Source organism: Caretta caretta, chromosome 13 (assembly GCF_965140235.1).
Source record: "Caretta caretta isolate rCarCar2 chromosome 13, rCarCar1.hap1, whole genome shotgun sequence".
Taxonomy (NCBI): Eukaryota; Metazoa; Chordata; order Testudines; family Cheloniidae; genus Caretta; species Caretta caretta.
The window spans coordinates 3,988,200-4,003,702 of record NC_134218.1 but is presented as its reverse complement, the minus strand read 5'-3'; the positions used below and the strand labels follow the sequence as shown (position 1 = coordinate 4,003,702).

General features: G+C 44.3%; 1 protein-coding gene across 3 annotated transcripts in view; it reads left to right on the top strand.

The window, feature by feature from the left end:
- Positions 1-15,503, top strand: part of GMEB2 (glucocorticoid modulatory element binding protein 2) — a 43,270-nt gene that overhangs the window by 15,749 nt on the left and 12,018 nt on the right. For 2 of the 3 annotated variants that reach the window (XM_048820410.2, XM_048820409.2), the window contains exons 3-5: positions 10,043-10,140; positions 11,384-11,511; positions 13,481-13,584. In XM_048820410.2, the coding sequence (XP_048676367.1) occupies positions 10,043-10,140; positions 11,384-11,511; positions 13,481-13,584 (330 nt within the window). Of the gene's footprint in view, positions 1-10,042; positions 10,141-11,383; positions 11,512-13,480; positions 13,585-15,503 lie in introns of those variants that run through there. The other variant, XM_048820411.2, reaches the window with a different exon arrangement.

Sequence of the window (15,503 nt, the reverse complement as noted above, 5' to 3'; positions counted from 1 at the left end):
AAGTGGCCTAACCACTGAGCTATAGAATATTCTGATGTGGGGCTCTTTCCTGCTGAAGCTATTCCACTGAGTATAAATAATTAAATAGTCATAGGGCCAGAGAAAGACTGAGTGACTCTATTGCCTGGTGGTTAGGGCACTCACCTGGGAGTGAGTTCATATCCAGTTCATGACATGACCAGGTTCATGTCATAAGAGATGCCATACTGGGTCAGACAATGGTCCATCTTGTCTAGTATCTTGTCTCTGACAGTAGCCTGTAGCAGAGCTTCAGAGGGAGAGTACAGAACAGGGCAATTATGGAGCAATTCATCCCTCTCCTCCACTCCTGCTTAGGGTCACTCTGAGCACCAGGTTGTCTCCCTGACCATTTTGGCTAATAGCCTTTGATGGACCCATTCTCCATGATGTTATCCAGTTTTTTTGAACCCTGTTATACTTTTGGCCATCACAACATCCCATGTCAATAAGTTCCACAGGCTAGTTGTACATTGTGTCAAAAAGTATTTCCTCTTTTTTCTGTATTAACATACTCCCCCTATTAATTTCATCAGGTGACAACTGGTTTTTGTATTGTGGGAAAGGGTAAATAACACTTCCCTTTTCACTCTTTCCACACCATTCATGGTTTTCTAGACCTCTGCGTATCCGCCCTTAGTAATCTCTTTTCTAAGGTGCACAGCCTTAATCTTTTTAGTTTCTCCTTGTATGCAAGTCATTCCTTATCCTGGATCATCTTTGTTGCCCTTCTTCATTTCCATTATATCCTTTCTTAAATGGGGAGACCAGAGCTGGACACAGTATTCAGGAACCATGTATTTATATAGTGGCATTATTACATTTTTTGCCTCCTTTTCTATCTGTTTCCTAATAGTTCCTGACATACTGTTAGCCTTTTTGACTGCTGCTGCACACTGAGTGGAAGGTTTTAGAAAACTATCCACATTGAGTCCAAGATCTGTTCCTTGGGTAGTAAAAGCTAATTTAGAACCCACCATTCAATATGTGTAGTTGGGATTATTTTTTCCAATGTGCATTTATCAATGTTGAATTTAATCATTTTGTTGCCCAGTCACCCAGTTTTCTGAGATCTTTCTGTAACTCCTTGCAGTCTGCTTTTGGCCTTAACTATCTTGAATAATTTTTTACTGTCTGTAAACTTTGCCACTTCACTGTTCCTCCCCCCTTTTCCAAATCATTAATGAATATGTTGAACAGCACAGGTCCCAGTTACAGATCCCTAAGGGGAGGACCCCACTGTTCAGCTCTCTCCATTCCTACCCGTTGTGTCCTGTCTTTCAACCAGTTCATGAGAGGACTTTCCCTCTTATCCAGTGGCTGCTTAATTTGCTTTAAGGGCCTTTGGTGAGGGACCTTGTCAAAGGCTTTCTGAAAATCCAGGTACATTATATTGACTAGCTTACCCATATCCAAATGCTTGTTGATTCCCTCAAAGAATTCTAATAGATTGGTGAAGCATGATTTCCCTTTACAAAAGCTGTGTTGACTGTTTCCCCAGTAAATCGTGTTTATCTATGTGTCTATGATAATTCTGGGTTTTTGTTTTTTAAAAAGTTTCTGCCAATTTGTCAGTACTGAAATTAGGTTTACCAGCCTGTAATTTCCAGGATCTTCTCTGGAGTCCATTTTAAAAATCAGCATTATGTTAGCTACCTTCTAGTCATTTGGTAGAGGAGCTGATTTCAGTCATAGGTTACATACTACACTTAGTTCTGCAATTTCATATTTGAGTTCCTTCAGAACTCTTGGGTGAATACCATCTGATGGTGACTTATTACTGTTTAATTTAACAGTTTGTTCTAAAACCTCCTCTATTGACACATCAGTTTGGGACAGTACTGCAGATTTGTCCCCCCAAAAGATTACCTCTGATGAGAGTATCTCCCCCACATGCTTGGCAGTGAAGACCGATGCAAATAATTCATTTTGCTTCTCTGCAATGACCTTGTCTTCCTTAAGTAGTGCTCTTTTTAACACGTTTGTCATCTAGTGGTTGCACTGCCTGTTTGGTAGGCTTCCTGCTTCTTATGTACTGTTAGCTTTTGCATCTTTAGCAAGTTGCTTCTCAAATTCTTTCTTGGCCTGCCGTATTATACTTTTACAACTTACTAGCCAGAGTTTGTGTTCCTTCCTATTTTCTTCATTAGGATTTGATGACCAAATTTTAAATGATGCATTTTTGCATCTAATGGCTTCCATTGCTCTTTTGTTTAGCCTTGGTGGCATTATTTTGTTCTTCCTGCTGTCTTTTTGATTTGGGGTATACTTTTAATCTGAGCCTCTCTTGTGGTGTTTTTAAGTAGTCTCCATGCTGCATGCAGGCATTTGACCCTTGTGACTGCTCTTTTTAATTTCTACCTAACTAGCATCGTCATTTTTGTGTAGTTCCCTACTCCATTGACTAATTATTTATACACAGTGGAACAGCTTCAACAGGAGAGATTGAGAGACCCGTGTATCAGAATATCCTATTTCCTCCTCTCCCGTGCTCCAAAGCAGGAACTCTGAAATCCTAGGAGTTTTCATCTACCTCATGATTCTGAGATGCCTCCCACACAAGATCCTCTATCTCCACATTATAGCTGCCCCTGATCTGTGTGAACAAGATACTAGTCCTATGGCTGGAAGGGAGAGCAATTTCTTGACACTTCTTGACAATTTCTTGCATCCGATGAAGTGAGCTGTGGCTCACGAAAGCTTATGCTCAAATAAATTGGTTAGTCTCTAAGATGCCACAAGTACTCCTTTTCTTTTTGCGAATACAGACTAACACGGCTGCTACTCTGAAACCTGATTCTTGACACTAGCTCTACCCTACAGTCATCTGCTGAAAAGTCAGAAGGGAAAAACCGGTAGCTCCTGAACTTGACTTTCCTGTGTACCCTAGCACTGTCTTATGTAATCAGCCAATGAATCATTGAGTCAGTCAGTCAGTCACTTCAGTCCCGCCCTCCTCCCCCTCTTTATCAGAGCAGGCCAGACTTTAGATTTACATCCTCCATAAACTCCTGCTTAGCACACCCAGTTTATACAGAGTGAAACTGCTGAAGTGTCAGGAAATTTGTTAACTATTATTTCCTCTTTCTCCCTTCCCCACCTCAGGACTTCAGAGAGGTGGAGAGAATGTACTGCGCTAATTACACTGGGCCTGTTTGCCAGAAAATCCAAATGCAGGTCTTTAAAATCCAGTAGAGATGGCTATGCAGACAGATAGCCAGAGATGTTCTCTATCAAGTGGCCAGCATGCCCTTGCTTTCTTGCATGGGAATCTTCTGTGAAAAATTAACACATATAGCATCAGTGTTCTGTGCTAGCTAAGATTGCAACAGCATCCCCTGAGTGTAAAGAAGAAATATTTACAGTCCAAAGTAGCCTAAATATATTTCACATTTGTGTATATTTTTAAAATTTCTTCTCTTTAAATAGTCTATTTTGCATGTACTCTGCAGATTAAGCTGCTGCAAGCCAGGAACTAACTGGGAGGATAGGGAAGCCATGCAGAGCCAGTTGTTTGTCTCTCCTTCCATTAGCAAGCACTGAAAGATGGGGAGAGCCACTAGTACAAGGCAGGAAGTAGAGGAACACTTTGATATAGTGTCTTTAATTAGCTGTCTGCCTATGGCTGCAGTGGCTTATACTATATGTATAGGTTTCAGAGTAGCAGTTGTGTTAGTCTGTATCCACAAAAAGAAAAGGAGGACTTGTGGCACCTTAGAGACTAACAAAATTTATTTGAGCATAAGCTTTCATGAGCTACAGCTCACTTCATTGGATGCCAGGCAGCCTGAACTATGGGGTACACAGAGATGCTATAAAATGCACATCTGTATTCATGGGTTGATTTGGTTTGTTCACAGATCTTTAGTAAAACATTTTCAGTTGCAAAAAAGAAACAAGGGAGAAGTTAGGCCTGGTTTACACTACAGAGTTTTGTCAACAAAAGTGATGTCGATACTCAAAAATTGCTATAATAAAAATCTGTATGTCAGGTTCACACTTGCTCCCTTTGTCGGCAGAGCGTATCCACAGTTTGGGCACTATCATCGACAGTATGAGCAATGCACTGTGGGTATCTCACACAGTCCAGCTCAACACCTCCTGCTGCTAGGTGTTGTGGGAAGGCGAGCAGATCGCGGCGCATCTTGGGACCTGGCTCAATATCCCATGATGCATTGCTTTCTGCCCCAGCATTCCATAGGCTTCCAGCTTTCTTTCACAGCATTTTTCAACGGCCCTTGTTTGCTGTGCACCCCAGCATCTTTGTGAGAGGAGATAGATCCTGCACTGCTCTCCTATGCTCTGATAACTGTCATGAAGACATCGCGAAGGCAGTGCAGTTAATCATGAAGTTCCTAACTGAAGAAGACTCCCAGTTGCCTGACATGCTGTGTGACATGCAACTTTAGATTGCTTTGGCTTTCACAGAACAGCTGCAGAGGGTGAACTGTCGCTTTTTGGGCTCAGAAAACAAGCACTGAATGGTGGGATCATATCGTCATGCATGTCTGGGATGACGAGCAGTGGCTACAGAACTTTTGGCTGCGGAAAGCCAACTTCCTGGAACTGTGTGCGGAGCTCGCCCCAGCACTATGGTACAAGGACACCAGATTGAGACCTGCCCTATTGGTAAAGAAGTGCATGGCAATAGCTGTGTGGAAGCTGGCGACTCCAGACTGCTACTGGTCGGTTGTGAATCAATTTGGAGTCAGGAAGTCAACCGTTGGGGCTGTGTTAATGCAAGTGTATAGGGCAATTAATCGCATCCTGCTACAAAGGACCATGACTCTGGTAAATGTATGTGAAATAATGGATGGCTTTGCAGAAATGGGTTTCCCTAACTGGACAGGCAATAAATGACACACGTATTCCAATTTTGGCATCAGACCACTTTGTGATGGAGTACATCAATAGGAAGGCGTATTTCTCCATGGTGTTGCAGGCCCTTGTGGATCACCGTGGGCGTTTTGCTGATATCAACGTGTGGTGGTCCGAGAAGGTGCATAACGTACACAACTTCAAGAACATTGGCCTGTATAAAAAGCTACAAGCGGGGACTTTCTTTCCAGACCAGAAGATTATAGTGGGGGATGGTTAATGCTCATAGTGATCCTGGGAGACCTGGCCTACCTCTTACAGAGGGATGAAACCTTACAGGGGGATCTGGACAGCAGCAAGGAGCAGTTCAACCACAGGCTGAGTAGGTGCTGGATGACAGTGGAATGTGCCTTTGGCAGATTAAAGGCGCGCTGGCGATGCCTTTATGGTAGGTTAGACCTCAATAAGGATAATATTCCCATGGTCATAGCCGCGTGTTGTACATTGCATAATTTTTGTGAAGCTAAGGGTGAAAGGTTTGCTGGGGGTGGAGTGTTGAGGCAGACCACTTGGCTGTTGATTTTGAGCAGCCAGATACCAGGGCTATCAGAGGGGCCCAAAGTGGGGCAATTCAAATCAGGGAGGCTTTGAGGCAACGCTTTCAAATGAGAACCAGTAATGTATATCTCTGTGATTGGTGCTGCAGTGTTACATTACATGTAGTTTTCCTGAGAAGCAATGGTGACATTTGGGGCCTTACATTCCAGTAAGCAAATGATTACAGTGCCTGTGTATTGGTAGTGCCTACTATCTCAATTTGTAGGAAACAAATAAAGATGAGTTACTGTTCAAAAACTTTGCTTTTAATAAACAAGAAACAACACACAAACACACAGAAAGGGGCTTGGTGGGAAAGGAGGTACCAGGGAAAGGCAGACTTTCAGAGCTGTGTGTATGTCCAGGTATCATTTTGAAAGTTGTCCAAGGAGGTGGAGTGAAGGGGAAACAGAGACCTCTCAGAAGGTCTGTGCGGGCAGAGTTTGTGGGGACATGTAAACAAGTTCTGAACGTGCTGTAGGGGAGGGTGGGCATGCATCTGCTCAGTCTGCAGCATTATTAGGGACTTCAGCATCTGTGTTTGCTCCTCCATGACTTTAATCATCTGCTCAGTAACATCCTTTACAAACTCCTGATTTTATTTTCTGTCCTCCCTTTCCACTTCCCTCCATGCCTTGCGTTCCCTTTTCTTTGCATTGGAGAAGTGCAGTACCTCCTGGAACATGTCGTCTTTGCTCCGTCTTGGGCGCTTTCTTATCTGGTGGAGACGCTCGGCCGGTATGTGTGGGGTGTTCCTGAAGGCCACATCTGCCAAAGCACAAGGAACAATGCACAGAAGCATGATTGTTAAGTTCACGCACAGCATTGAAACATTTCAGTAAAATACACCTCTGGTAACTTTACAGTAACTTTCTCACTGACTCTTGGCAAGCACATATCTTGGCAAACACCCAAAGCATGGTGAATGTTGGCTGGGGGGCACTCTACATGGGGAAAAGAGCGCTTCGCAAGGGTTGTGGTGCAGCACTCCGCAAGGGTTGCAATGCAGCCAACTAGGGAAAAAATTCAAAATTCTCTCCCACTTTTCCACAGGTGAGGGTCATTGTAGCAGATATGTCATTCCTGAGGGTAAGCAGGGAAGAGAGGGTACATCTACTACACGCTTGTGGCTTCCACCCTGGTCCCTATGCTGCTTGCCTGCGTGCCACTTTGGTCCCTGCATAAGTGATTGATTGCTAAATGACGCGGGAAAGTTTCCTACAAGGGGGGAAGGAACAAAGCTACCAACGAACTTTCAGCAGAGGATTGCCGAGTACTTCCAGGAATCTTTCCTAGAGATCTCTCTGCGGGATTCCTGTGAGAGCTCAGTGTGCATCAACTTCCTGTTCTGCCGTAATGATTAGCTGCATGGGGAAATGTCCAGCACACAGAAACACAGCCAGCCTCCCACATTTCTTAACCGTGAACCCACCTCTGCACTACAGAAACCAAAGCCACTTACCAGGCGTCTCCTCTCCTGCTTCTTGCTTACCGGAGAGCAACTGCTGAGACTGGCTAGACAACTCCAGAGTGCTGAACAGTTCCTGGATGCCTGCCCCACCGGGCAACCCTGCCGGGAGCGCCACATCATCATCTAACTCCACCTCTTCATCAATGACTTTGTCTTCTAGGCTAGGTTCTCTTTCCGCCGCCTCCGTTCCCTCCAAAGTAGCCATAGGGCTCTTGGCGGTGGAGGTGGGGTCGCAACCGATGATAGTATACAGCTCCTTATAGAACTGGCAGGTCTTAGGTGCAGCACCGGAGCGACGATTTGCCTCCCTCGCCTTATAGTATACCTGCCTCAGCTCCTTTATCTTGGCTTTGCACTGCAGCTTGTGGATCATATCCCTTTTTACACAAGCCTTGACAGATCTGCCTGTAAGTATCAAAATTCCTACATCTCAAGTACAGCTGGGACTGCCCCGCCTCCTCTCCCCATATACTGATCAGATCCAGCAGCTCTGCAGTGGTCCAAGTGGGAGAGCATTTGCTGCGATAACCCGCCATGGTTCTATGGAAAGATGCGATGAGACCTCTCCACTGCAAGCCAACGAGAAATGGAATTTCAATAATTCCCGGGGCTTCTAATGCGGAGGAGCAGGGTTGTTTACCTGGCTGCAGGGCAGTTGAGTTCAAACCGGTGACCAGAGCAGTCAGATTGAGCATTGTGGGACACCTCCTGGAGGCCAAGTAGAGTGATAAAATCAAGCATGGTGTCTACACTGGCACTTCGTCAACAAAAATTTTGCACAAAAAGCCTTATTTCTCTCGTCTGGGTGTTTTTTATTTTGTCAACGAAACAGCATTTTTGCCGACAAAAGTTGCGTTGCATTGTGTACGTGTTCACTGGTTTGTCGACAAAAGCTGCCTTTTCTCAACAAAACTCTGTAGTTAGACAAGGCCTAAGTATCCAGTAGAAAGAATTAAACATGTCCCTGCAATTCTCCAGTGATGCATGAGCAAACTGAAACCTAGCAGGGGCTCTGACTTCCATCATCACAGCAAGTGCAGGTATTCCAGGCATGGAGAGCAAGGTATTAAGCTGAGGCTAGCAACTCCTACTTTGATTTCTGCTCTAAGTGACTGGGAGGAATGGGGAGGGACAGCAATGACATGAGCTACTCTGTAGGTCTTTAGATTTATCCCCAAATACCAATGTGCATTGTAAGATAATTTCTGCACATCACCCATGTGCATGCTGTGTTCTGAAATCATAACTGTCAGATTTGTTTTAGCCCTTTTTTCTTAAAGCACGATGTACGAGTATTCCCTTTCCAACATGCGCGCACACACACACTTCATTCTCTTCCAGTCCTATCTTCACCATGTTTAACAATCAGGCCGACCATAGTTTAACTAATTTGTGTGTCAGGACATGGCAAGAAGAGGGGTGGCCCCACTTGTGAGATCCAGGTGGAACACTTTAGTTAGAAGCCCAGCATCTCCTGCCTCCTCCTCCACCGGCTAGGTGGGATTTCTACCAGGGTGCTGACCCCAGTTCCTGCTTGGAGGTGCTGTCTTACATATCAATGTCTGGTTAGTGGCTAAAATGAAAGATATGCCTTCCTCTTACTGTTGGAGTAAAGAGGAGCTTCCTGGTTTTTTGCTCCTCCAGAGCCTTTTTTTTGTTGCAAGCAGGGCAGGTCTTACTACTCCTTCCTCAGGTCTCCATTTCCTGGATCCTCCTACCCTGTGAGTAATTATAGTTCCTGTCTCTGCTGCTGCATAAACCATTCCCCAGCAGCCTCAGTGTGACACTGACATGGCCCTTGACAGTTGCACAGCAAGTTTTTGAAAACAAGAAGTGAAACTGGCCGGAGTTTTATTTATTTCTCTCTGAAGTATGGCCAAAGTTACTGAGCAGCAGCAGAGGCACTGGAGCTGTCTGGGTCCTGACTCAGGAAGCGGCACTGCCTTGGTTTGCATTTGGTTCTCATTTGCAGAATTATCTTGAAACCATAAGGTCTAGAAACTTAATTTAAAACAAATTTTGCAGAAATTCATGGTTTGGGGTCCCTATGTTCACTGGGTGTATGGATTCATGCCCTTTCATATTGTCAACATGGACAGGATCAAACTGCATTCAATCCACGTTTAGAGTCCTTCTAGCCTCACTCTCCCTCTGGGATAAAACACATTACACACAGTAATTGGACATAATTTGCTCTCATTCATCAGCTGGCAGACCTAGTTATAACCCAGACAACCATGTTTAAAACATGCTTAAGCACGGTTTTCCAGAACGTGGTTAAAAGTCTTGTGTAGATGGGGCCTCTATATGTTTGTTTTGCCCTTTCTCCTTTTCCCATTCAGTATGAACTGCTAGCTTTTAACATTGAGCAAGTTCATTGGGGTACAATGACATGCCAAATGTCTATACATCAATTCAGAATGATCAGCTCCTCTAGGTGCTGATCACACTGGATACTTTTGACATGCCACACCATGCTGCTGCCACATTTTTCCAACGTCGCCAAGATTCACTCAAGTTCAGAAACAAAGGTAATATAATCCTGTTTCCAGGCAATCTGTTAATTTTTCCTCTTTGTTTTGCCTAACCTATATTGGGGGGGAAAGCTTGAATGAAATACTCTACTATTCTTCCAGCCCTCTCGGGTCCTATTGCTAAGAAGCATAGAACCATAGAAGTTGGAGATGGAAAATAAGACCGATTAGGTCATCTAGTCCATCCTCCAGCCAGCTGAGGATTGTTGCCCACTTGCTGCCTTTGGGAATCTTCTTAAAAGAGCCTGCCAGTGACTGGCAACCGTCTGATTTTGATTTCCATTGTGCTAGCGGAGGAAAACCACCAGTTTCCTATGAGCGCATCAGGAAATTGCAGCACAGAGATCACACAAGTGTTATTGTACTGGGCTGGAGTTAGCAACATCAGGCTGCAATATAAAGTGAGGAAAAGATAACATACCTTTTGCCAATGGATACTTTCTTAAGGAAAGAGATCTGCATTTCTAGGGATTACGGGGACATCTTTTGGCTCACACCAAAGTGTTTTTACAAGTGATCTTCGAAACAGCGCTCGCTCCAGAGATCAGAAATGGGAATGATTCATCTAACTTCCTTAATTTTTCATCTCCAACTCTTTTCCCAGTGGCGACCTAAATGAAGACACTCTGGAGACTGAAAATGCAGCTGCTGCAGCCGCTGCTGCCTTCACAGCTTCCACACACCTGAAAGAAGCTGTCTTAGGTAGGTTCAGTGTACTGCATTGGCCTTTACTGCAGCCTTCCTAGTGGCAGCTTTGCAGCATCAGCAGTCCTGCTGCTAGAGAGTTTGAGTGTTGCAGATCTGCCTAGCTCAGCTGCCTGGGAGCACACCGCACTGCCAGTGAGTGCCCAGGAGCCTCCTTGCAGAGTAGGCAGACTGACAGCTTCAGGATCAGATCATGGTTTCACACCTTTTCTGCAGGCATCACTGTAGCTGTCATTTGCTCAAGGAAACAGAACAGTAGAGCCATAATCCTGCCTCCTAGCTGCATGTGACAAAAAGGAAGGTGAGAAGGCCCAAAAGGGAGAGTGGGCAGATATGGTTTCCTAGCACACTGCTGACCTCTCCTGGTTAAGAGTGGGATTGCTTGAGTTTATTCCCCATTAAATCTGCTACCCATATGTTTTGCCCATAGCTCAGCCATGGGATCATCAGATTCTGTTTACAAGAGCATTACAGGTTTCAGAAGCAAGCAGAAGACGAATTTATGGCTCAAAAATTGTAACAATGTCTCTGCCAATTGGGCTGCTGTGGCATAAACCAGTTTAGTCTGGAAAGTCTCCCTTGGGTTTGCTGGCCTCTTCGTTATTTGGATTAAGTTTAATGAACTTACTCTAGTAATAAAAATGGTGACTCCCAAAAACTCTCTGATTCCTGTAATAAAGTGTTGATGCTCGGGCCTGGACACTAATGCTTTTGTATCTTGGAATGTTCCTGTGGCTCTCACTTCAGTGGCTTCACTGCAGTGTAGGCAGGTAGGAGATATTCACCAACTGAGTTGAAGTGGGTTTGCAAGTGTTTCATTTTGCAAAAGACATGATTACCTGCTTATAAGCCCTCCTTTGGGAACAGTGGAAGACCCACCACCTTGAAAATAGACAGTTGCACCATAATAATGTGTGTGACTATATCATCTATCTCAAATGTTTCTGCATTCACATAAAGGGTCAAATGTTCAGTCAGCCACTGAACTTTCATATTGACTTTTGTGGACCTGCAAAAATAGGCATGCACTCATTTTGCCTGTGGTCAGCTGGCTGTTTGGTATTGAAGGCTGGCTAAAAATTTGTCTGAAGAATCTGGTGTTCCTGCCTGCCTTCTCTTTTTGCTCCCAAGCTTTAAAACTCTGTCCCAAAATGTCTTTAACTCTTGACGGTAATCACTAGTTGTAACTCATTTTCCTTTTGACCCGCCCCAATCCCTGCCTCTCATTCCCTGTGAGAAGTGAAGATGGCTGAAGAGGACGACAGCTTGGAGGCTGAGATTGTTTATCCCATCACCTGCGGAGATAGTAAAGCCAACCTGATATGGAGGAAGTTCGTGTGCCCAGGCATTAATGTGAAATGTGTTCAGGTGAGGGTACAGAGTTCTCTGAAGGTCCCTAAGGAAGGACCACATGTATAAAGATAAGAGGTGTGCTCTTAGGTTACCCTCCTTGCCCAGAAAGGAGAATAAGGACCACAGATGCTAATGAAATCCAGCATTCCAGTGCTATTGCTATGGTAGATCACTCTACCTGTTTGCTAAACTCCATCCATATGTGGCTTTGATTGTGTCAGGAAGCAGGACTCTGTTATAACTATGTTGAGATCCTGCTTTAAAGGGGAAAGGAGAGAAAACTATTTCGAGTACCATTGTCTTCATGCAGTCTGTTATTGTGACTTAGTGCTTCATAAGAAAACTGAGCAGCTCTGGCTAGAGCTTCAACTTCAATCTGGCTCTGCTTTTGAGCAGTTTTCTAAACTGTAGACATTCCCTTTATCAGATCAGTTTAAGAGAAATTGATACGGTGATGCAAACCTTCTTGGTAAAGATAGTATTGACCTGTTTCCACTCTTTCTACCCCAGATGGTTGGGGGTGAAAAAACTCTTAATGAGTGGAGGAGTCGGGGGCACTTTTCATTCCCAGAACATATGTTTCATGATAACACAGTAAGGCATCAATGGTAAACAATAATCTGTTCCTTAAGAAGGGTCTGCTTTCAGGCTGCACTGCCAGAGAATTTTTGACGAGATGGTCTACTCCACCTCCTCTTGGAGAGAGAGATCTTTCCATGTCTCTCTCTCTCCAAAGCAAACTGTAGAGACGGGAGCAGATCAGTTTTGCCTGCTACCACTAGAGATCAGCTTCCTCTTTGCACTTGACTCTGGTTCCTGTTATAGGTAGATGTTTCATGTCATGCAGCAGTTGGGAATATCACATTTATTTGTTAACACAGGAGGGAATGAAAAGAGACCTGGAGGTGGCAAATCCCTACTGGAACTCCCCATAGAAGTTTTATTAAAGGAGAACCTCAGAAGGGGTACTAGGTCACCAATTCAAATCCACCTGGTCAGTAATGAAGGAAAGATGTCACATGGCTATTCAATATGAAATATGCTGGTTGTCTCAATCTAGTTCCCAGTAAGAGATGTCCACATCATAAAAGTGGCTGCTGCAGTTGGCACTAATTGTGCTTGTTAACTAACTCTGCAAAGGCCAAAGATTTGGGGTGGTAGCTCAGTGGTTTGAGCATTGGCCTGCTAAACCCAGGGTTGTGAGTTCAATCCATGAGGTGGCCATTTAGGGATCTGGGGCAAAAATTGAGGATTGGCCCTGCTTTGAGCAACGGGTTGGACTAGATGACCTCCTGAGGTCCCTTCCAATCCTGATATTCTATGAACTGAGTGGCCAAAGAGCCTTAATCTTAGCATCTCTTCTGGTCAAGTCATTGTTGAAGTGCTTTGTGGGGTTGACCATTGGGCAACATGCTGGTAGGAAGACTGGATACTAATGGTGAGTGGGAACAATCTGTTTTTTGTCACTAGTTTGCTTGATAGTGGGAGCAGATGAGAGCTAAATAAAATAGTGTGTTAGTTGCACATGGTATGGAACAGAACACTATAATGCAAATTATATTTTGCACAAACCGCATTAGGATGGATCTTGTATGGCCTTCCTGTCTGATGCTTTGTGGTATGTACAGAGCTAGGAGAAGAATTTGTAACCAATTTCTGCCAAAGTTCAGACTCTTGGCTCTTATTAGGATATATTTTAGTGTAATCACAATATCCTGGTGGGTGATTTTCACTAGAGGTGGGCCTAGCCCAGAGAGTCGTATCAAACTTTGTGGTTCTTCAGATCAGGAGTTTTGGTATGAGCCCAGCTTTGGTTTTCACAGTAATATTAAACTTGGCCATCAAGGTCATTCTGCTCTGTCACTGGGCACAGTGCTAAATACAGTTTATGCACCCTAGTATAACATATTGCTGTCCTCTCATGTGGAACAAGTCTGCATTTTTCCTGCTGCGTCACACCATGTTACATTTCTCCCCTTTGCAGTATGATGATCACCTAATTAGTCCCAAAGAGTTTGTCCACTTGGCTGGGAAGTCAACCCTGAAGGACTGGAAGCGAGCAATCCGGATGAATGGGATCATGCTCAGGTTAGTCTTTTTGCTTGCTTGTATATGTGCATTGATGGCTGGGGTTTCTTCTTTCTGGGAGAATCCAGAAGGATCCTCCACATGCTCTGATACAGCTGTTAAGCGACTGAGTGGATGTGTGCCACTGAACACACTGAAAATTTGTCCCAATAACTGCCTATCCATCCAGTGATCAGTTTTCTGTAAGTGTTTTCCTTGTTGCAGGTAGGCAGAGGTAGTTAAGAAATGAGGGACTGTCACTACCTGTCATAGTCCCAGGGCAACAATGTGATATGCAGCAGCCTCTAGGGTGGTGCATGGCAGTTGTAACAGCCACACAGCAATAGCGCTTAACAGTTTTAGAACAGGAAGTGAAGAGAATACACTATCCAGTTGGAAAAGCTGGGGAAATTTGGAAAGGCAAATGTTAATTGCCTTATCTGGAACTTGACAAGGACTAAAACCCTATGTCCTCTTACAAATAGTGTCATGAGATCTTTAATGGCCACAAGTTGTCAGACTGTGTTTACATCTCTTCTAAAAGACAGAACTTGTGCAGCAGAACGCTCTTGAACACCTTTCCAGAGCATTGGTTCATTCTGATTGAAAGAAGAGTGCCACCTACTGAATCCACACTCTCTGCTGCAGGAAATTAATCTATCCATATGGTTGTGTTATGTCTGTCTTAAACCACTTTTTTTTGCCAAAATGCTTATTTGTGTCTTCCTCTTCTCTGGCCTTGACTACAGGAATTCCTTTCCTTACGGTCTCCCAGAGCACCAGCTCCAGACTTCTGTCTGACCAAAATCTACTTGTTTCCTCATCTGTAGTCAGAAGCAAAAAGAAATCATCCCTTACCCCGGAATTGTCAATGGTTCCACAGTCCTTTCATAGCAAGGCTGTCCCACCCACTGAGCTCCTGCAGTAACACAAACTGCTCTCCTATTATTGTTAATCAGCTTTTACTCATTGGTTGTTGTAACCCAATACCTCAGCGTTTTGGTAAGGCTGGTCTTCTGAGGAACAAAACCTATTTACAAAGGATGTGTGAGAGCCAGCCCAGTAGCCTAGTGGCAAACAGAGCCCAGCAATCCAAGATGTTGTCTCCAGCCAGCAGAGGCTCGGAGTACTATAGAGGCAACATGCTCAGTACCTGGGGGGGGGGGGGGGACCATCTGTGCCCCTCTGGCAATGTCCTTTTGCTGAGTTGAGATGCCTCATTTTTAGATTCCAAAAGGAGCTACATCCAGTCCTTCTTTGCACTGAGGGAGAGTCTCCAGGACGTGAGGTAGATGAATGGGTTATTTTATTAACCCATTGTGGCTTAATTTCCACTTCCTCTCCCTCCCTCAGCTGAGCATATTATCTTCTAACTGACACCTCCATGGGGCATTCAGTCAGTAGGCAGAGAACTCTGTGTGCTTGGACCTGGTTCCCAATAAATCTCAGACTAACTTCCCCATCAGCACTTCTAACCTCCTGCTTATCGACTCAGGGACAGTACCTACCGTGCTTCCTCTATTCAAAGTGCTGGCATATATCTGTGAGCCAGCTGCATCTTCAGTTACGATCATGGTGCTTGTGACATCCAACGTGCGCATGCTTTATTAAGCACAATTGTTCCGGGGCCTCAGACAAGTCTCACGATATGAACACCATCCCATATAGTGGGAGCAAGAGCTGTGGCCTCCAGAAAGATTTTCTTTTTGATATTCCTAGATATTTTCAGTCATTTAGTACTTCTAGTATTATTTATAGCAATCTGTTCCTGTAAGAGATCATGCTGCATTCTGTCTTTTGTCCTCGATTTGAGCTGTTTCGGCATGTTTAGGCCTCCCACTTGAGGCATGTTTATGTTCTTTGAGCTAAGGGAATTTGTCCGCTCTATTAATCTGCCGGATTTAGAGAGGAGTCACTTAATATGTATTGAATAATCATCA